Raw genomic sequence first — 23,471 nt, 5'->3', positions numbered from 1 at the left:
CAGAGGGAGGACAAGGAGTAGGCGCAAGACTGAAAAGGAGCAAAATAAAGCACAATTCTCATAAATTTGTTTCCTTGGAAAACTCAGGTACATTTTATGCAAACAAAGCCCCTCAGGGGCTACATCCAAAATGGACCCTGGGTCAGAGGTTTTCATATTTTTATAAGTTTGGCCCATGTGCATATTGAGGGTTAATGTTCCAATTACAGCTTCAGGTACTGAAGTCATTCACCCCAAGTTTGCACCCCTCAAATCACTTTTGTCTACATTTCTTGGAGATTACCTTCAGGTGTATCTTGGGCAGACAAAGCCCCCTCAGGGGCTACACCCAAAATGGACCATGGGTCACATTTTTCATATATCAGTTTGGCCCATGTTAACTCCCCTATATTGGGGGTTAATTTCCCAATTACAGCTTCAGGTAATGAATTAATTCACCCCAAGTTTGCTCCCCCCAACTCATTTTTGTTTCCATCTCTCAGGGCCTGAGGCAGTGAGGAGTCCCTGATTGCCAGGCCTGGAGAGGAATTGTTGTGCCTGCCCAAAATGGGACAGCAGCAGCTCACACTGAATATGGAGTTTAGAGTTGTGCACTAAAGAACTGCAGGATCACAAATACAGAAAAACAGAAAAGCCAAAATCCTAAGGCATCACCACCAACACCCTAAACACACTGACAGCACTGACAAACTGCATCCTGCAGCCCAAAAAACAACAGACAGGTGCAAAGTAGCAAATGATTCCTGGGTAAATAAAGCAAAGAAGGTAATCCCTGGAAGGAAGCACTATTCCAAGGAGCTGAGCTGTCCCACAGCACCCAGAGGTCACCACAGGCCCTGGAACTGTTCCCTCCCTCTTTTTTTTTGGCCCAGCACAAAAAAATTCCCAGTACCAAAACCTTGGGAATGCTCGCTGGGAGCTGCTGCTGAACTTCTCCCTGTGTTGAACTCATTATCTCGGGACACAGGAGGAGGCAGAGCAGCCCTCAGAAAACAAATGAAATCTCCTGGAAAGAGCACAGCCATTAGATGTTATCAGTGTGCAAAAAAAAAATTAAAGGTTGAGACTGGAGGAAGCTCATGAATTGAATTCTTACAGCACTTCAAAGCAATTTGTGCATGAATGCAAGCATTTATTCTTCTAATTAAAAAAGGGAAAAAGCAAGCAAAATAGCAAGACATCATTTACATGAAAGAGGGGGGAGTAAAAAAAACCCCAAAAAAACAACCAACAACCAAAACTCAAACAAAACCTCCAGTGTTAATCAAGCACAGTGTGGATTCCAACCCAGAAAAAGGAGAGAAAGCTCCAGATTTAATGAGGGAAGGCGAGGATGAAGGAGAGGAGCAGAACTCGCCTCGGTGCTTTCTCAGCCATCCCACAGGAATTGCTGCATCCAGCCTTTGGGAGCAAAAAACCATCAGATGTTGTGCAAAGCAGGGACTTGATTTTATTGCTGCCCCCTCATTGTTTTCCAAACAAGCCAAGGGTGGGGGCTCCGGGGTCCTGGCTCTGGGATGGTCCCACCACAGCAGGGATGGAGAGGGGTTTTTCAAATATGGTTTATCCTGAATAAAGATAATGATCCCAGCCTTCTAAAGATGAGCAGTGCTGAAATGATAATGAATATATTCACCTTTCAAACACTAAGCAGCAAGAAGCTACACTCAACTCCAATTTAAACATCACAGTGTGCTCTTCTGAGGAGCTCTGATTAACAACCCTGAATGATTTCAGTGTCTGAAATTAGCCTCAAATTAGCAGCTGAAATTTGCAAGAACTGCCCCCCAAAAATGTCCCTAAAGGCATTTCACCTGTGCAAACACAAGCCCTCAGTTCCTATGCAGGATTTTTTCAGTTTCCACTCGGGGAGGAGCTTTGTGCAGTTATTTCAATGCCAGGGATGCTCTTTGCCTCCAGATTCCCACAAATTCCAGCCACACATCCTTGGGGTCACTGCAGGGGGAGAGTTCTGCTGGGTTATCCCAGATTTCCCACCGGGTACCCTCAAGTTTCCAAGGGAGAAATGCACTACCTGCAGCTTCGGCTCTGCTTGGAAAAACTGCCCATCTGGGGCTTTTTATGAGGCCAGTGTTATTGATCAAAGATAGAGCAAAACATGGGAGAGAAATCACAAAAATCACAATGCAAAAAAGCTGCAGAGCAAAGAGGAAAAAGAAAGCAGCTTTCAGGATGTTTAGAAACAGCCTGGGCTCTTTTGGAACATTGTTTTTTCCTCTGCTCTGAGTTGTTTTTACCTCCCCAATGCAAACACATCCAGGAAGAGACTGGGATGAGAACTGCACAATCCCAGCTGTGGAGGATGGAATTAATATCTCAAATTGATATCAGATTCATGTTCTGCAGCCTAAATCACAGCAGATCTTGCCACAAACCTGTAAGCACAGCCCTGGGTCCCTGCCCATCCACACAGACTTGTAATTTCTGGCCAACAGAGCACAACATCACGAGGACAGGGCAGCCAACAGAATGTGGGAGCGGATTTCTACTGTAAAAAAAGGGATTTAAACTGCAGGGAAGCAGCTTTTCAGAAAAAATCCAAGCCAGGAAGTTGACAGTGGCAGCATTAATTCCTTTCCTGATGTGATGTCATTGCCAGTTGGGTTGTACCTATTAAAAAGATCAAAAAGGCCTCAAGTGCACACACATTGTTAAAATTCAAGCAGTGACAGAGGCAATTATTATTTTTCATTCCCTCTATAAATATTATCACAAGCTGCTTTTTCACAAAATGTTTACAAACTACGAAGCAAATCCACTGCTCCTGGTAAATGAACACAAACCAATTTCTCTTTCAAAACAGGAGAGGATGATTTGACCTCTTTTTAAATCTCCACTCATGTTTAACTTTGTCTAAATAAAGTATTTTGGAATCTCTGGAGAAAAGGCTGCTCGTTTACTCCAAACAAATCTCTGCTGTGATTTCCTTCCATGAACTCTCTTATTAGAGAGGCACTTGTGCTGATCATGGCTAGTGTCATCTTCATTAAAGATAATCAAGAATCCCTAGGCAGATATTTGCACTGGAAATTAGATGTTTCATAATATTTCAACATTTCCTAACATCCATTCATATTTAATTCTCGAGGATGCTTCGATGCACATAAAATATGGATCAGTCCAAGCAGTTTTCCAATTAGAACTCGCTCTGAGCACGAGGCCAACAGGACTGAGTGGCAAACCTGAAATTGAATTAAGGATTTAAGGCTGGATAGAGACCACCTCCAGCTCAGCAACTAAAGAAATTCCCTTTCTGTTGCCTTTCTGTGCAATTATCTGTGTGTTGCACATCTGTCTGAACACGCAGGAACGACACCATAATCCACTTTGGGATCGGGATTAGAGACTTCAGGCTCCAAGGAGAAATAAAGGCATTAACGCTGCTTTGAATGGAGAATGGAAGTGGATTAATGCTGCTCAGGGAATGAATATTCCTGTTGTCTCACAGCTACTCCTGCACTGCTAGCAGGATTTGACTGTCAGGAAGTGGAGGAGGGAAAAAAAAAAGACTTAATGAGCTGAAAAATTTTCATTGATAGTGATAATTTATCTCCACAAATTAATGAATAAATTTTAACTTTAATAAATTGCTAATACCCAGGAATTAATCTAGGTCTCTGTTTCAGCATGGAATCTGTATTTTAATTTCCAGACTCCATGTGTGTTTTCACAATGTAGTTTTTGCATTGGGAACTGACAGACAGTGGAAGAGCTCAAAACTCCTGTCTCACCTCCCCAGCTGGACTTTTATCCTGGTTTTTCACTCCTAACAAGGACACAAACACAAGGCTACAAAATCAAAAGCATCAGGAGATAAAAAAGTTCAAAACATTCCAAAAAGTGATGTCCATCCTCAACCACAGAGGATGAAAATGAAGGGTGAGAATTCCTGAGTCAGAATGAATTGAAAGAATATTGAATTTCTCATGAAGAAAAAGTAAATTATGAAAATTCTCAGAGCCATGCAAGGCAAATCCTTTCTCCAGTGTCTCATAACACGTTAAATCAGGGTTATAAATTAGGGGATGTGCTCCTGTTTCTCACTTGCAGATGAATGAAGTGGCAAGAGGAAGAAGCTGCCTGTATCTTACCGTGTATAAGTGGTAAGAATCTAGGCGAAATTTAAAGTAAAAAGGACAATGTGGCCACTATAACAACATCACCAAAATCCCAAGGAGCCACTACCACCAATTCCCAGTGTCTTTCCCACATTTCCTGGCTCTGCAGCCCCTCATCCCCCCATGCCAGGCTTGGCTCCCTCTCTCATCCACAAACGTTCCCAGTCTGAGCATTGTCTCATGGAAACACCAATTATCCACACAGAAAGGTCCCAGAAACACCAATTATCCACACAGAAAACCCAGGGTGTGTTTGGGTTTACTCTGCTCCCCATGCTCACAGACACTGCAGGTGAGCCCTGCCCCAACCTGGAAAATGAGGAATGCCAACCCAATCCTCTCAAACACCAATCAGGGGTTAATAAATGAGAATTACTGGAATTCAGGACAGTTTAGGAATGCATTCTGATTGATAAATCTCAGCAATCACTAATTGCTTATGTTAATTGGATATTTTTTTACGCATTTGCATCCAATGTCCACCATTATTAATCATAAACTACTCTATCTATAAAAGTTATTGGATCCTCTCATTTAACTAATCAAAAAAGAGCAGGAGACTCCCACAATGAAGCTAAAAAATACATAAAGTGCAGAAGAAACTGGGGGAAGGAGGGTTCCTGAATTCACTTTGAGGGTTACTGAATTCATTTTGATGTGGAGAGAGGTGATACAATGAGACAAGTGGTTTCTACAGTGTCAATGCCATTTGAAGTTAACAAGTTGCAAAATCAGTTTTGTTTTTAGAGTTTGGCATATCCTGATCAGGCACTAAAACTGCCCTGAAAGACAAACCAAAACAAACCCACACAAAACAACAACACCCAATCTGCGTGGCTATAATTAACCTACAATTAAAAAGTTAATATTCAACTGCTGACAAAACCCTAACGAAAACAGAGGTATTGATTTAAAAAACCCCAAAATTGCATTTAACAGCTTATTAATTAGCTGTTGTTCCACCTGATCTGAAGATTCATTTTACATTAATTTTACACCCCTGAATTAACAAAAAAAGAGGTTTCTTTGATATTTGTGGAATCCCAGACTGGTTTGGGGTGGAAGAGACCTTGAAGTTCCCCCTTATGCCATGGGCAGGGACAGCTTCCACCAGACCAGGCTGCTCCATTACTCAGGAGATAAAACTCAGATTATTTCACTTTGTTTGAAGTAAGGAGATTAAATATTCTGCATGGAAACTTCAGAAGGAGAACACAACACTTGGAAATAGCACTGATGATCTGGAAGCACTTCCAGGACCAACAGGGACATGGGGAGCGCACGAGGTCCCCATCTCAGACTGTTCCTACAACTTTCCTGCCCAGGAATTCAGAAGTTCCCAGGAAAACCAAGGTAACCCACACAAGGTGACAAGAAACCATCAGTCACAGCTCTGTGACACGCCCAGGAGCTGCAGCAGGAGCAATCATCACCATCTGACCCAGAAACTGCCCCCTCAGCAGTCCCAGCTCCTTCCAAAATTCAAATTTCAGGGGGTTCCATCAGGATTTATCCCTCCAATCAAAACCAGGCCTGAGATTCAAACCATTTACCACAAAGTCCTCATGCTACACCAAGGCCTGATCCCTGCATGAGCCACTCACTTCAGAGTTGAGCTTGATGATCCTCATGGGTCCTTTCCAACTCAGAATAATCTGCGATTTTATTTCCTCTGTTTTAAATATTTCTCCTCTCTGCCACACCATTGATGATTGTTGTTCACCACAGAGGTTACACAGAGGTCAACAGCCACCAGAAGAGGCTGCTCAGATTTCAGTTTCTCCACCAAAAAGACACATTTCTACCTTCCTCTCCACAGGGCCATTTTCAGCACACAGTGGCAGAAGAGGAGTCCATGACCCGCAGCTCATCCGAGAGCAGAAGAGCTGGAAACAGCCTCCAACCACTCGTTTTTTGGGGTAGAAATGTACTGAGCAAAGGGAAAACACACAAAAAAGACCAAATTGCCATTTTCTTGCCCAGACAAAAACAAATCCCAGCACCACATCTCACAGAACAAGAAGCTCTGCTCAGATTTTACAACTCCATAATTTATTACCACACTCGCTCCAGCAGATTATTATTTTAAATATGAGCTCCCCCTCAAAAAAAGCCACATTTAGGTTTCCAAAGATTCTTCATTTTCCTTTCTGTGGGGTATTACTGTATTTCCTTGTCCTTGGAGAGTTTTATCTGGGATTACACACATGTACCAAAACACAGCTGTTCCACTTCTTGGCTCCTTTATTTTTTCCCCAGAGCAAAACCTGCCTCTATCAGGCACCCAATTAGCTGCTCACTATCAAAAGGCTGCTCGGGCCTTTCATCTGCTTGAAAACTGGATTCAAGTGAGAGGGTGTCATGGAAACTGTGGCTGGGGTCATTTCCTGTTGCAGTTTTACAGTCACCAAAAATAAAATAGCAATAACAATAACAATAATAGAAGGGTTTTTTTGCTGATTTTAAAAAAATTAGTATTTGTTTTCCCAGCTTGCAAAGCAGTAGCTGCATGAAAAGGAAAATTATATTATTTTTCATGAGAAATCTTCATCTGACAAAGCAGAAGCTGATTTCAATTCAATGTTCAACACTCTCTTAAAAAACTGAAGATCACATGCAGAACACAAAACTTGCAGCAAATATGCAGTGAAATTAATGAAGAATTTAAAATTAAAAGCCCAGTTCACAGTACTACCACAGAATGTTTGTTTCTCTAAGTATTTCACTGAGCAAGTGGGATAGAAAATTACAGATAATTATAGAGGAGATTCTAGCTAATGAGCTAAGGACAGCACTGAGAACTAAAACAGGAAAAAAAAAAGGGGGAAAGTTCATGAACCAGAGATCTTTCTGGACTTAAGATAAGTCATAAATAGATGTAATTAAAAATTAAAAAAAAAAAAAAAAACCTCAGTCCTTTGCCAGATTTTCTTCTATTTTGATGAAAAAAAGAGGGAGAGAAAAAAAATTTGCACAAATTCCCAGAGAATGGATTTCTTAAACACAGCTAAGTGGGGGGAAAACAAGGAACTACAAGCGAATTCCTCTTGGAGAGGAATTAAATCACAGATCTGACTTCTGTGAGAGGAGATTGAGGAATACCTGGCACACGTCCATTTATGGGCACACCTAGGAAGGTCCTCACTTGGTTTACAGAGTGAGGACCTTCAGAAAACAGAATACAGAAAACACCACAAGTTCACTTGGCAAAAAGGCCTTGAGTGCTTCATCTCCAAAAACTTCTTCCAGTTATTCAGATTAAATCCTCCCTCAGCTCAACAACACCAGTGCAGAACATGTTGGCTGATCCTTAGACAGAAGTGCTCCCAAGGCCCAGGAGGACAGAGCTCCGTGCCACCAATGCAGAACATGTTGGCTGATCCTGAGACAGAAGTGCTCCCAAGCCCCAGGAGGACAGAGCTCCATGCCACCAATGCAGAACATGTTGGCTGATCCTGACACAGAAGTGCTCCCAAGCCCCAAAGGGACAGAGCTCCATGCCACCAGTGCAGAACATGTTGGTTGATCCTGAGACAGAAGTGCTCCCAAGCCCCAAAGGGACAGAGCCCAGCCCTCTGCCTCTCACCCCATTCCTGCTCCCCATGGCCATGCACATTCCCCTGGCAGCATTTCCCAGCTGAATTCCCTCCCAACCCCTCTGAGGGCACCTGGGTGCAGCCCAGCCCTTGGTTCCACCCCACAACCAACAGCTCTGCCCTCTCAGAAGCTGCAGATGCTCAGCTCAAGGCAGACAGAACAACTTTGGCTCCCTCCACACGATGGAATCTCCGGCATGGAAAACCAACAGCAAACACGTGGATGAGATGGAGACAGGCAGCCCAAGGCAAGGAGCATGGGGAGGGTCACTGTGGTATCCCCACGTGTCTGCCTGAAGCTGCCCAAGCAGCTCCTGTTGATTCCTCACCAGGAACACATGAGCAGCGTTTGCACACCGACCTTCCCACCAGGGACGGCTCAGGGGGACAGCAGCAGGGATTTCTCCAAGGAAAGGGTGCTCAGGCCTTGGCAGGGGCTGCCCAGGGAGGTCTGGAGTGCCCATCCCTGGAGGTGGGGATTGGGCACAGCTTGGACTCCATGGTCTTGGAAGGCTTTTCCAACCTTAATGATTCTGGGATCTGACCACACTAGAAACCCTACTCCAATCACATCTATCCAATTTCTAATTTAATTAAATATCTGCATTTTATTGTGTATGTTCCCCCATCTCCACCATTTGTTTTTTTCTTTTTGTTCATAATCTTCTCTCACTTCAACTATACCCAGCAATTTCCAAACTGGAATGGATTTCCCAAAGTTTCTGCAGGAGCTGAAACTCTCTCTGCCTGTGACCCCACAAAGCACCACGTGAATTAGCAAAAACAAACAATCAGGATTTTTTTCTTTATCAGACAATCCAGGATTGTTTTGCTGAAGTTTCCCTCTTTTTGTTAATGGAAAGTTAAATATATATCCACTATATTCTTGTTCTTGTGAAGATTATTGCCAGGCCAAGCTGAACACATCTATGACCTTGCAGCCTTATTTTCTGAGGATGAAAGGTAAGGTTAGAAAAAGCTTTTTTAAGAGCCACAGACGGGAAACAAAACGTAGCCGAGAGATTAAACAGAAGATGAAAGACAACATCAAGTCTCAGCTGACAAAAACAATAAATAACAAAAATATTAAATAAATCAAATGCTGTTGTGGCACGTGGCCATCACAGACCAACCTGAGAGGCAGAGAAAAGGTGTCGCAGTGTCCCCAGGTGTGGGGACACGAGCCGGGAAGGTCATTGGGAACGCAGAGCCCCAGCTGGGGCGGGAGGAGCTGCAGAGCCTGGAGCCCTCCCCCTGCCATCCTGCTCCCCATTATTCTCCACTCAAGCTGAAAGCCACCAGGGCTTTTCCCGGCCCCGCCGTGTCAGGCAGACTTGGGAAGCTCGGCAGGAACTGCTGAGGGATCCAGGAAGGCACAAAAGGCTCCTGCCACAAAGGGCCCTTTCATCTGGGCCGTGTGGCCATTAAACACGTCCTGCTAATGTGCATGCGCTTTATAAAGTGATTATAAAGTGAGGGCTCAGTCACTAACTCAGCTGCACAATGAGATTTTTAAGTCTGTCACTGGAAAACTGGGATTTGCAATGAGGAGCTGGGAATGCTGCACAGCCCCTCTGAGTAACACCCAGGGCCTGGTGACCCAGCTGAAGGCGGATTTTGGATGTTTTAAGGCTTTCATTTATTTGTTTGGTGACACTCAGGCACCTCACACTGCTTAGGAAAACATGGAAAAGAGGATTCAAGCCCTGACAGCGCTCCTGCACCAAACATGATGCTCTGAGGATGCTGGAATCGCTGCTCTGGCAGGCTGGAAACAGAAAGTTAATAAATAAATAAATAATAGAAATAAATAAATAACAGAAATAACAGATCAGATCTTGCTGTTACACCATGGATCAGGATGAACGGGTGAGCTGCCACTCCTGCTCTTACCAACACCAAAGCAGTGCACAGCCACTTTATCCTCTTTCTCCAACTTTTGCCTCCCTTTCCTTTTCCCACAGGGGCTCAGCATCTCCTGAGATTCTGAATAACTAAGGTAGGTACAGACTCCTGCCAGCTCTGGGACAGAGAATGTTACCTTCTGTCCAACAAAAGGAAAAAAGATGTTTCTAAAAAAGTAATTAAAAAAAAAAAATCTTTTTTCTTTCTACATCATCAAAGCAAAGGCAGAAGCTGAGAATCCTCCCCAGCATGGGTGTGGCTGTGGGCCAGCTTTGCATTCCAGCCTGTGCAAACCACAGCCTTGCTCACCAAGGTTTCCATATTTTAAATATATTTTTAGACTCAGGGCCCGATGCTGACACAGGCTGTAACTTCATTTCTGAGCAAGGATCCCAAAAAGGATCCCAAAAAGGATCCCAAAGAGGCTGTGAATCTATTGCAGGATTGAAGTGAAATGTCCTCTCCTAGGGGCAGCAGCAGCTAAACTCCAGTGCAGCTCCTCATGGGACAAGGAGGAAGAGCTGATGGTGGCAGAACTGCTGGGGTTTGTCAGGCACACCAGCATCAGGTGTGTGCTCCATCCATCCATCCATCCATCCATCCATCCATCCATCCATCCATCCATCCATCCATCCATCCATCCATCCATCCATCCATCCATCATCCATCCATCCATCCCTGCAGGAACAGAGAATCCCAGAATGGTTTGGGTTGGAAGGGCCTCCAATCCCATCCCATCCCAAGGCAGGGACACCTCCCACTGTCCCAGGGATCCAGCCTGGCCCTGGGCACTGCCAGGGATCCAGGGGCAGCCCCAGCTGCTCTGGGCACCTGTGCCAGGGCCTCACAAGGAACAATTCCCTCCAAATATCCCAGCCAAACCTGCTCTCTCTCAGTTCCAAGCCATTCCTCCTTCTCCTATCCCTCCATTCCACATCAAAAGCCCCCCACGGATATCTTCCACCAAGCACAAAATTCCAGGGGATCTGGTGGCATCCTGTTATTCCATTCTCTATTGGAATAATATTAATTGGAATAATAATAATTATTCCCTATTGGAATAATAATAAGAATGTATATAAAAATGTATATAGTATAGAATAAATGTAATAATGTATATACAAATAATAATGTATATACGAGTAATATGTTAAAATTATTTATATCATTTATATACATAATAATGTATATACAAATAATGTATATATGGATAATATATACAATTATATATAATTTATATACATAATGTATATAAAATAATAATGTATAATGTATATACAAATAATGTATATATGGATAATATATAAAATTATATATAACTTATATACATAATGTATATAAAATAATAATGTATATACAAATTCTATATAAAAAATATCTATATAATTTATATACATGACAACGTATATACAAAAATGTATATATTAATAATATATTTAAAATTTATATGCAATGTATATGCGTAATAATAGATATAGAAATAATAATGTATATTCAAATAATAGATAAAAATTTTATATATATAAAATTTGTATACATAATAATGTATATAAAAATAATTATATATATAAAAATAATACTGTTGGAGAGGTCCCTGCCACACCAGAGCTGCCACCAGGCCACCCCAGCTGTGCAGAGTGAGCACAAGTGCCTTCACTAAATATGTTAATCACTATATCCCTTTCCCTGCTTATTTTTCCTCCTCTTTATAGTGACTTTTCAGGCTCTGAAGCCACCAGACAACACAACACACACCCCAAGCAGGTCTGAGGTGTCCAAGGAGCCCTCCCAGAGCAGCTCTGCATTCATTCCATCCCCACCCCACATCTCCCCTTCCCAAAATAGCTGCTGCACCTTTGCACCTCCAGGAGAACTCCACCATTCCAAGCTCTGAACACCATGGTGATGGATGTTGGGCTTCATTTATTTTTGGAGGCTGAGGTTCTATTCTTGGAAAGGTAGGAAAAAGCAGCATTTCAAAGTCTGAGGTTGCAATTACCAGAATATACTTTTTTTAAAAAAATGTATTTCTAGACTTTCAGCCAACCACTTGCTGAATAAATACATAAATAATGAAGGGGAAGGCAAAATTCTATTTATGTGACATCACAGTGAATCGATATTTTAAAATTCATGAGATTGAATTTCACACCAAATAAAAATAAACAACTGGTCATTTCTATTTCTATTAAACAAGTTATCTCCTATCATGGCCTAGTTGGGGTTGCTTTAATTTTGGCTCTGCAGGCAGCAGTTCTAATGGAAATACAGCATCACCAGTATGTCAGTATGTCAAATTTCAGAAACCAAACGCAACTTTTGGAATAAAATCCTGTGTTCCCAGTGGTGAGCTCAGCACAGCAGAGGTTCCTCTCTGCCAAGAACAGCTGCATCACCATGAACTGAATTTAACAACTTCAAGACCATCAAGCACATCCATCAAAGCAGCTACTGAAATGATCTAGGGATTGTAAAATATAACAGCAGCAGAATTCAAAAGGAAGGGCCAGAATAGGATCATTTACAATTATAGCCTCATCTCAGTCAAAAATAAAAAATTAAAGAGAAGATTTCTTGTTTTCCCCACCTGCACTAATGAGAAGCTTGGCTACTTAGTGCCATTGGGTTTGGGTTTGCAACTTCCACCTTGGTGAAGCTCATCTGAAGCTAAAAACTCTCAGAAGTTCACAATTCCCATCCTCCTCCTGCAATGTATGCAAATATCCACTTCCATTTTTAAAATCAAAACCTCCTTCAAGGAAGACACAAGAGACTGCGTACCCAGGAATAAGAATTTCTAATTTTAATCACAGAGATCAAAGACTGAAATGTGCAGTTTAAAGCCAGCTGCCTGACCACAGCTGCCTACTGTGACAAACAAGCATCCTTAGTGCTTATTCCTGCCTGCTCCAAAAACTGCATTTTTCCCTCTAAATGCTGCGTGCAGCTGAACTCCACCAAACCAGAGCAAGGGAACAAATCCCACAGCACACCTGGCAGCCCTGGACAGCCACTGGCACAAGGGATCAAAGACAATTCTGAAATTCATATTCCAGACAATTCCTTGGGCAAACAATGTGCCCAAGGAAGCCAAACTACCTACAGCTGTAGCTGATTTCAATTAAATATCCTTTCATTGTTAAAACTGCTAAGTGTATTAACCTCAAATTAAAAACACTTCTATTTTTATCCTTCTGTGCCTTCCACACCACACGAAAATCCTGTCTCCAAAATGTTGGTTTGGCCCCTATGGAATACATCTGTCCATGAGGGCTTGACCAGATTGCTGCCAACTGGAAATAGAGAATAGAGGGGAAAAAATGGTTGTTTTTTTTTTTTTTTTAAGCTTCCAGTAACAAAATATGAACTGCAATTTAGGATCCACGGAGCGGAAGTGGCTTTTCCTCCTCCTTTCACGCTCCTTGCAATGATGGGAGATCCTTCTTCTTTCCTATTCTTCTATTTCTTCTCATTAGTCCTTATCAAAAGTCAGAACTCCCCCATGATTTCAATATAGGAGAAAAGAGGAAAACCAATCTGTTCATTCACTGACCACGAACAAGGCAATAAAATATCCTGATGTGACCTCCTCCTGTACCCACCTCCCACCAGCACCTCCTCCTGGGCTGGTTTGCCATGGACAGGCAACCACAAAAAGCAAAATTTACTTTTTGGAGAATTTTCTTCTGCTCCCACAACATGCACAATTCCATAGCCACCCCAAGGAGTTCATTGTAGGGTATTCCAAAAAAGCTCTCCTGGCTTGCAACACATCCAACACCTCAGCAGCCCAAAAAGCCTCACACCACTCATTTTTCTCTTCAAATACAAGTCAAACACAACCATAATCCCAGTTCCCAGGTTTTGGGAAGCATCAGGAGCTGAGCCACCATCCCACCCTGGAGCAATCCCACCTGACACTAGTGATAGTTACTTCTGTTGAAGCTGTGGGCAGTCACAACATTTTATTATCATTCTATTCTTTTCTTTTCTAGCCTCCTAATGAAATCCTTTCTTCTATTCTTGTAGTATATTTTTAATATATCATTTTCTTTTAATGTAAGATACATCATAAAATAATAAGTCAACCTTCTAAAACATAGAGTCAAAATTCTCTCTCTACCCTCATCCTAAAACCCCTGCAAACACCTCCCCAGGGTTTGTCTGATGTGAGTCCTGAGGTGACACACAGAAAAAATTTATTTACAGAAAAAAGGAAATGTTTGCAATGCTTCCTTTGCTGAAAGGGAGAGAAGCAGGGCCAGGGAGGTCACCTCAGCCCTTTGCTGTGGTACCACCACATCATCTCTGCCAAGCTGAACTTATCTCCACATGAACTTTGGTGTGAAATCTCCCAAAAACAGCACAAAACAACCCTACATGGGTGAACACACCAGAAATTCTGCTTAAGGCGTTCCTGCTCCTGGAAACTTTTATGGCAACTTCCAGATGTGTCTATTTTAAAGGGTTTTTTTTCTCCTGGCCTCATTCCCACCTGTGACAAGCCAAAGTATAGCCAGAAGTTCCTACAGCATCGCAGGGATATGTGCAGGAGAAGGTCAAAGCTGCAGTTCTGCAGACATGCTGAAAGGAAAATTACAGTTTTTTATCCAAAAGGTGGAAGGGAGTTCAACTCAAACAGTCCAAGTTGTGCAAATCTGTGAGCTCAAAGGCCAAGAGCTCCACAAAAAGCTGTTTTTATCAGCTGCTCCTGGCTGGGAAGCTGCTAAAGGGAGATGTAACAGTTTGCTTTTACTAATTATTGTAATTGTGCAAATATACTTCTGCAAAATCTCTTGGGAGGCTCTCCATGGAGGCAGCTGATGCAGTGACTCCATTAACACTTTTCCTGGGATTGGGAATGAGTGCTCCTGATTTGTGGCACCAGGATTGTTGCAAAAGTCAGCTCAGATTTTCACTGCTGAGGCAGACACATAATTTCATCCAGATTTCTGCACAGGGTAAGAACACACAGAGCACGAGATTCAAGCAATAACTTGGCTTATGTTTTATATCAGAAAAGGAAAATTTCCACAACAGACATTGCATAAGCAGTAGTGTTTTTATACTGTTATCCTTGTGTTCTCTTTTCCATGGAAATCCTTTCAGATTTCACTAACACTACATGGTATTGAACAACAACAAGCTACAGGAAAATGATGATTGAGGAATGCAGGCTCTCTATATTTTTACACTTTATTCTGCATTAAACCTACAATACAAGAGCTATTAATCAAAACCTCAGCAAAATTTTTGACATACAAAACAAAGATGGATTCCTCAGATAAGGCACTAAAATTGCAATTATTAAGTTATGTTATTCATCTACAGAAAAAAAAATTGGAAAGTAAAAAAATCTAGTATTTTCCTATTCAGATGCATCAAAATAAATCATTCCTGGGCCACGATCCAACCCTTATCTAGGAAGTGTTGCCATTTCCAGGCTCACAGAGACCCAAGCTCAGGTCCAGCCCCAAACCCCAGTCCCAGCTATGGAGCGCCCCAACAATGGAAATAAACAAAATCTGGGGTAATTCCTTAGAGCTGGGCAGTTCCACACAGGAGGGCAATGAACTGACAAGGCTCCGAGCATTTCTTGGTCAATTCCTCACCAGAAACCCACAAAAAAAAATCTGTTTATTCTTAATTCTCCCTTTAAAAACATAGATAGAAAAACTGGGAAACACACGCACACACACAAGAAAACTTGCTATTTTTTTTTTCCAATTCAAACACATCTTCCCTCTCTGAAAGAAGAGAATTTCTCGACGTTTTTCACAACAAAAATTAGGTTTTTTTCCTCCCCGTGCCTGCCCAGGCTATGACAGCAGAGCAGCCTCTCCGGCTCCAACCACTCCAAAAAATCCGAGTGCATTTCCCCGTGTGCCTTCCCTGTGTTATCAGCCCTGGCACAGCTGAGCTCCTCCATCCTCTCCCGGGGGATTTGGATTCCTGCTGTCCCCGGGGTGCTGGGGCACAGCTCGTTATCTGCCAGCCCACCTTGCTGCTGCACTGCCCAACTTTTATCTGGCCGGGCCAGCTGCGTTCCCGGCGTTTGAAGTGCGATGTCAGCCCTGGCTGGTGCCACGGCACCAAGGATGCCCCGACCCTTTGAAGAGGCGGCTCAAAGCATCGTTAAAAATTCAGATTTGGTCCTGCCCTTCCACCAGGACCTCTCGCTGTCTTTTGGAAGTGTTTCATGGTAGGGGAAAAAAAGGAATATGTGTGGAAAAGGATAAAAAATTTGGGATGTCAGAGAGCCTCGGATAAAGCTGCTGTGGCTGGACTCGAACTAAGGCACAATCATGGGAAACAGATGAGGTTTTGCTCCGCTGGTTTCTGCTCTGTAATTATTACTACTGCCAAATAATATTAAAATAACCCAAAAAGGTACAATCGAACACTTAACAGCCTTCCTTATTTATTGGAGTTTTTTTTTGTATTTCAGCTTCACAAGATGAAAATAATAGGGAAAAAAAATAAGCATTTTTTTGTGGTGAGGGTGCACAAGGTCCAGGTTGCAGAGCTGGAGGATGTGGGGTTTTACACCACGTGCTGTGCAGTCACCACAGATTTATTTACAAAGAGCCACCAAAAGAAGTGGAGAAATGTGATTTCAGAGATGGAGGGATCACCATTCTGCCATTTAAACTGGTCTGCAGGACAGCTCAAAATGGGATTTATTTCTTCTAAGTAGTAAATCCATTAGCCAGAAGACCATCCCATTAGAAAAAATAAATAATGCTGCGTTCTGTCAGCACTCATTTTCAAAAAGATTGAATAAATGGACAGTTCTGGTGACTCCAACTCTTTGCCATCACCCAAAAATCCTCAAAGAATGTGGATTTTTCAGCCCATATAAACCCTTGGACGTGTCTCTGTCTCCGTGTTGTGCTTGTCTGAGCACAATCTGTTCTTCTTGAAAAACATATGGCCAGACAAGCTATTAGGGAGAGAAATAAATAAATAATATGCTTGCCAGTCAACCAGGAGAAGCCTGTACTAAGCTGTTATTTTACACATCACTGCATCACCTGATGTATTAATATATTATTGTTTGCACAGCATTAATATTAAAAATAAACAGGGAAATAAGTGACCAAACTGCCTTTTTTTTTTTTTTTTTGTTCTCAGACTCAAAGTGCATTTTGTTTTTAATTCCAGCCCCCAAGATCAGCAGCAGACAATGAGAAGGGCTGTGCTCAGAGCGGGAGTTAAGGATTAAGATGGCAGAGCTGCCTTCACAAATATTCGAGGCCCTCTGGGCCTACAACTTTTGTTACTGTCTGGCTGGAAACACCAACATGCATTTTGAGAGTTATAGAGGCATTTAATGCTTTTCATCTTCAAAGCATTTCTTACTCCTTTCAACTCTGGCTGCAAGTATTATACTCCTGTTTTGGAGATGGAAACGTTACCTTGACCCACAATACCAAAAAATATTCCTCCCCTCACGCAGAGCAGATTCAGAGGGTGAAACCTCACCAAAACCAAACCAACCACTCACAAAAGTACTGATTTATTCTTTTCCTGCCTTCACCTCCCAACTAAAGAATTTCAGTTGTTTCAAGCAACAACCTACCCTGTAATTTCAGCCAGGCCAGAGAAGCTGGGATCAGACAAGCCAGGTAACAGCAATGGTGAAACTCCACCCGCAGACCAGGTCATGCCACAACCACCAATTCAGTTATAATTTTAGTAAAAAAGGGCTCTTAACTTTTAATTAGTGCTGAGTGCCAGCTCTGCCCAGCAGCACACATTACAGGACTGTCACACAAGTGGTCATTGACTGAGCTGCAGCCCTTGGCAAGCCATGCCATGGGATGTTGAATTTGCTGAGGAATGACAAGAGCACGGAGCTGGGAGTGCACCCTGCCTCCCAAGGATGCAGCCTGCTGCCAGAAGGGTTCCCTGGAATGACAGGGATGCTGCCAACAGGCTCTGGCTGCCGAAAAACAAAGGAACAGTTACAGGCGACTGTGGCACAGCACAAACCACAATCCTTTTCCAGCACCCTCCGTCCCACAGGAGGGACAGGAAGGGAAGAGATTGTGGTGTGGTTGCTCCTGCTGGATTTGGGAAATCACTTTGGGCAGAAACAAACAGATCACCTCTGCTGCTCAGGGCAAAAACCCCTGTAAAGATGTGTATGTACACACCACTCAGACCCCAGCATGTGAAAGGGAAGACACAGAATATTAATTAACATCATTAACTGGGGGTTTGGCAGAACTGTCAAACAGAGGGGGAGCAATAATTAATCAGAGTAACAGAGAAAATCAGACAACTGATGAACTTTCAGTATTTAACCACTCCTAGAGAAAGCACAGAGGCAGACACCCAGGAACGCACACACTGCAGAGCCCAGCACATGTTCTCACTAAGGGCATCCCTGGTACGGCACACACATGTATATTCTAATTGGAAATTTAAATAAGAAACCCTTAAGCTGCTGTTCAACACATGCAGCAAATGATGCAACTCACGAGTTGTCACCTACACTACATGATCCTCAGCTGCTCTAGGCAGTACCATTCAAGGAATACATTTCTAAATGAAACCAGAGCACTTGCATGGGCAAGGAAACAAAGCACTCCCCAAAGGTGACGCTCAGACACGGCCCTCATGCAAGGCTCTGGAAATAGAAAGCAGTGGTGTGAGTGCCAAAACCAATTGTCACACTGGTGTGCCACCAGAATCCTCTCTCATCCTCGGTCTGCCTGTAGCTCCATCCTCTCTTCCAGCTGCACCTCACTCCTCCCAACAATGCAAAATGATGTGATTTGATGAGGAACAGCCAGTGCTCACTGCTGCTGGAGCAGTGCCACGGAGCACAGGCAGAAGGAGAAGGTGCCACAAGAAGGAGACACCAGACAGAGAAGGAGCTGGTCCACAGCACCGCCAGAGCTCCTGCAGAAATCTGATTTATTTCAAATCCCACAGCTTCCATCACTCCCTGCCCCTTCTCACAGGCATTTAAGGCTCACTAATTCCACCCTTCTCCTCTTACCTCTTCCACTTGCTCCTCTGGTGTCCGCTCTGGAGTCTCCAGCTCATCCTGCCTTCCTGCACTTACACAGGCTCTGTCCACACCTTCCTCTTCTCCCAGACTCAAAACACACCCAGCAACCTCTCACCTTGGCTCTGCTGAAGCATTCCCACCTGCTCCCGCACTCATTGGATGCTTCCTGCCCACCTCCAGCTCAGACCAGCCCTTCCTGCACAGCCCTCTGGTGACACCAGCACCTCCTGCCTGTGAGCAGATGTGCAGATGTGGAGCCACAGCTGGAAAGGACAGAGTGTGGGGACAGCACGCAAGGGAAGCTCCCTTCCTGCCACTTCCTCATCTCTGGTTTATGGAGCAAATAAAACTAACGGCTGGATGTCAACCCTTCCTGCCACCACCATGGCTTCCCCTCTCCAGTCCTGATTTGGGGCCTGTCACCCTCTAAACCAGGACAACACCCTTGGATTTGTATCCACTTAAAGCACAGAAGTGTTCTCACTCTCCTGCCGAAATCCCACACCTTTCTTTTCTGTTTTTTCTGCAAACACAACCTGTCTGCATCATCCCAAGCATCCCCACTGTGGCACCTGGCACCAGGTGCTCACCACCACTCACCCACAGCCCTGAACACTCAGAAAAAAATGGGGAATTCTGTGCCAGCTACACCCATCCCTGCCTGAGCAGGCTTTGGAAATTTCAGCCCTAAAACCAAGTGAGAAGCACGGGCTGCAGTGACACATGTCATAACATTTTTTATTCTACTGTAGGAGGTCAGCAAAAAAAGCTTCTAAAATCAGGGGAGGTTTGTTCCCACCGGTTTTTAATCTTAAACAGCTGTAACAATGTTCCAGGGGGGAGCAAAGGACAGGCTGGGCATTAGCGTGATGAGAGTTGAGACAGTCAAAATATGAAGCATATAAAAATAGAGCCGAGTATGAAAAGGGTTTCAGTTTAACTACCAGTTCCACCACATTAAATTACTTCGGGGCCTTAAATATCCAACTAATAGTAAACAGAATTTTAACATTATTTGCATCTCCGTGCACTGGCATCCAGATTGTTCCCGAGCTCGGATCATCGGTGCAATTCTTGGAAAGAATACGTGGCTCGTCCTACGGTTAATTCTTGTAACAATGTATATTTCTGTGAGCTGCTTTTTCAAATACAACACGCGTTGAGGTGATCGTATTATAATTTTTTTTTAACGCCAGAAACGGATTTAGCAATGCAATTATACTGCCTTAATTTGCATTAACAGAGACTCCACCAAAGCAAAGGATTATGCTTATATCTTTTGAGGGGAAATACACACATGCGTATGCACGGCAGAAGGGGGAAAAAAAAGGACTTCCTTGAATTCAGTACATCAATAATGTACCTTGTTAAGTGAAGTCATTTAAATCCGCGTCTTCTCAGCATCAAGGACAAGAGACAGCTCAGTGTTTGCCCGGACAAAACGAGCCCTAGGAGGCCGCCCAGCACAATGATGGTCCAGAGGTGAGAGAATGCAGCCAGTTTAGAGAAGATAAAAGGCCATTTGGGTAGAGACCCCCGCTGATCCTATGAAAGTGTCTCCTTTTCAATCTGGGAGGCTTTTAAAACTGCATTTGCTACTGACCATACCTTCCCCCGAAAGCCGCCCGGGATCCGATTTCACTTTTCCCCCCTCCGGAGAGGGTCGGCAGCCGCCGGCTGCAGCGCAGGTACCGGCGCTCCCTGCAAGCCCCACCAGCCCCGGCAGAGCCCGGCAAACAACTCCGGCAACCAGGACAGCCTTCCCCGAAACCAGCATCGCAACAAACTCCTCCGGCCGCGCTCTGGGGCCGGGAGCCATCGCTACCCCTACTCCTGCCCGCGGGATGCTCGGTCCGAGCCCCCGCCCGGAGCTGCCCCGGGGCACGGCGGGCTCAGCCCCGAGCCCCTCCGCGGCTGCGGGGGGCGGTTGTGGCTGCTCCTATTGTGCACATCGCAAATAAAACAAGAAACTGCCCGTGCCCCGCCGCTACGGCCCCGCTCGCCTTCGGGCGGGAGGCACTGCGGGGGAAGCGGGGCCGGGGAGAGCCGAGAATGAGGGAGCGGGGCCGGGGAGAGCCGGGGCTGAGGGAGCGGGGCCGGGGAGAGCCGGGGCTGAGGGAGCCGGGCTGGACAGAACCGGGGCTGAGGGAGCGGGGCTGGAGAGAACCGGGGCTGAGGAGAGCCGTGGCCGGAGAGAATCGGGGCCGCGGGGCGCGAGGCCGGAGAGAGCCGGGGCTGAGGGAGCGGGACCGGGACGGGGAGAACCGGAGCTGAGAGGAGCCGGGGCTGAGGGGAACGGGGACGGGGGAAGCCGGGGCTGAGGGGAACGGGGACGGGGGAAGCCGGGGCTGAGGGGAACGGGGACGGGGGAAGCCGGGGCTGAGGGGAATGGGGCCAGAAGAAGCCGGGCAGCCCGCGCAAAGGGGAGGGAAAGTTTGCGAAGAAGAAAAGAACCGATGGAAGAAAGAAAGAAAGGAACGGAGAGAGAAAGGGCAAGGCAGGAATCGGGAAGAGCGTGTGGAGGAGGGAGCGAAGGAAGGAAGGGAGGAAGGAAGGAAAACCAGGCGAGGCGCGGGCCGGGCCGGGCCGTACCTGCATGGTGACGACCCTCAGCTCCTCGGTGGCGAGTTTCCTCATCTGGCTGGCCAGCACTTGCGCCTCGTCCAGGATGGAGAACTCCGCCTCGGCGGCGCCCAGCGCGCACAGCAGCGCCAGGCACAGGAGGCCGAGCGGCCCCCGGTCCCCCCGGGCAGGGGCAGCGGCGGCGGCGGCGCGGGGCTGCAGCCGCCCGCCGCCCCGCGCCATGCTGGGGGAGCGCCGGCCGCGGGCAGCGCCTGCCCCGCTCACCCCGCTCAGGGCCCGCCCGCCATGCAGGGGACGGCGGCGGGCGCTGCCCCGCGCCCGGCTCCGCGCTCACGGCGCTCGGCGGGGCCCGCGCTCCGCGGCCCCGGCGCTGGAGAGAGACGGAGAGACGCAAACTGCGGCGCGGAGGAGGAGCGGGAGCGGCGGGGCCGAGCGGAGGCGCCGCGGGCAGGGGGAGGCGTCTGGGGCCGCCGCGCTGCGGGCGGGGGCCGGGCCGGGCCCCCCGCGCCAGCCCCGCCCCGGAGGCCGCCGTGCCCCCGGACCGGGGCGGCTTCCATCGGGCCTGAGTGTGCTCCGAGCGGTCTCCGCTCTGCCTCCTCGGATTTCTTAAAAATCTTTTTAAACTCTTTTAAAACTTTTTTTCTTCCCCTTTTATTGTATTTATTTTGTTTTATCGGTGTTCGACGTCTCCTTTCGCAACCCCGAGCGCGAAGCCGTCCGTCCCCGGCCACGGCACCGCCCGGCGCGGCCTCATGTGGAGCAGCGAGCCTTGAGGAAATGTTTGTAGCGCAACTGACATGGGCAATAAACAAATAAATGAATGGAAGGAACGGCGGCAAACACACTGCTGCACCCCTGGAAAGCGACACGGGTAAAACGACAAGAAACATCTCCTTTGGGGCAGGAAATCACAGAATCATTGAATGGTTTGGGTTGAAGGATTTAAAAACCCATCCAGCGCCATCCCTGCCATAGCAGGGACACCTTCCACTGTCCCAGGCTGCTCCAGCCTGGCCTTGGGCACTGCCAGGGATCCAGGGGCAGCCACAGCTGCTCTGGGCACCAGTGCCAGGGCCTGCCCACCCTCACAGCGAAGAATTTATTCCTGATTTCTAATCTACACCTAATCCCCTTCAATTTAAACACATTCCCCCCTTGTCCCATCACTGTGCCCTTGTAACAGCTGTGTGGATGCCATATGCCAGCATGACAAGCCCTGCATCCAGTAACCTGTAGCAGCACATCAAAATCCAGAATCACAGGGATAAGTAAATTGGAAAAGACATCCAAGATCATCAAATCCAGCCATTAACCCAGCAGCACCAAGCCATGTCCCCAGGTGCCAGCTCCACTCCTGACCATCAGGAACCAAACTACGACATCAGGTTGTGTTAGAAAAACTCAAACAAGGAATAAATTTTGGACCTGGAGGTACTTCCCAGAAATCTACAAGCCCAAGAAGCCAAACCAGGCCCACACGAAACACATACCCTCCAGATTTACTCTTCATTAATTAACACTTAATAATTGTGCAGGTGTAGATAATGTTTAAATAAATCTGGCCTGTAGAGACACAGTAGCTTCAATAACCCACATGCACAGTTACATTTAAAATTTTAAGAGTCCTACCAGAGCCACTTGTGTCCTGTAGCAGTAAATTCCAGGAGTTAGCAATCCCTCCAAGCATTCATACAACGTATTATTTACTATAATCATATCCTATTTCCTAGAAATGTGGTTTCTATCTGCTCTAATGGTTGATTTTTTTTTTTTTTTTTACTTCTCCCAGGTGCTGGTGCCCACAGCAATTCCTCATCCCACTTTGTCAAGGATGGGAGCTGAGAGCTGAAATTTGCTCCTCCCAGCAGCGCCTGCTGCCAATCTCTGAGGGACATCAGCAAAACTCTCTTTTATTTCATTTTAATAAATGAAGTATAATTCTTCCTATGCAAAAGCTGCATCAGTTTTTGTTCATTTAGGTGATTTATGAGCCTAATATTATTTTTAATTTTATTTTATTTTTAGTCAATATTCCTGAGAATCTTGGTTTAGCCAAAGCAATCCACACCCAAAGGATGCCTCCCAAAGCTGCCCTAGTTGTTACCTTGTATTTCCATTGCTGGAGCAGCCTTTGCTACCTGAAAGTCAAGGATATTTTCTTTCCGTCATGCTGAAACTTCTAGACTTCCGCTGGAAAACCTTCCCTGGGTCCAAGTGAGCAGCAAA

General features: G+C 45.5%; 1 protein-coding gene across 1 annotated transcript in view; it reads right to left on the bottom strand.

The window, feature by feature from the left end:
• Positions 1-21,467, bottom strand: part of CACHD1 (cache domain containing 1) — a 91,037-nt gene extending 69,570 nt beyond the window's left edge. Inside the window, exon 1 of the mRNA XM_058030076.1 lies at positions 21,255-21,467. Coding sequence (XP_057886059.1) covers positions 21,255-21,467 — 213 coding nt within the window. The remainder of the gene's footprint in view (positions 1-21,254) is intronic.
• Positions 21,468-23,471: the final 2,004 nt, after the last annotated feature.

The sequence above is a fragment of the Melospiza georgiana genome, chromosome 9, assembly GCF_028018845.1.
Source record: "Melospiza georgiana isolate bMelGeo1 chromosome 9, bMelGeo1.pri, whole genome shotgun sequence".
In the NCBI taxonomy this organism is placed as follows: domain Eukaryota; kingdom Metazoa; phylum Chordata; class Aves; order Passeriformes; family Passerellidae; genus Melospiza; species Melospiza georgiana.
The sequence above is the reverse complement of the archived record's forward strand: the minus strand, read 5'-3'. Positions and strand labels throughout refer to the sequence as shown.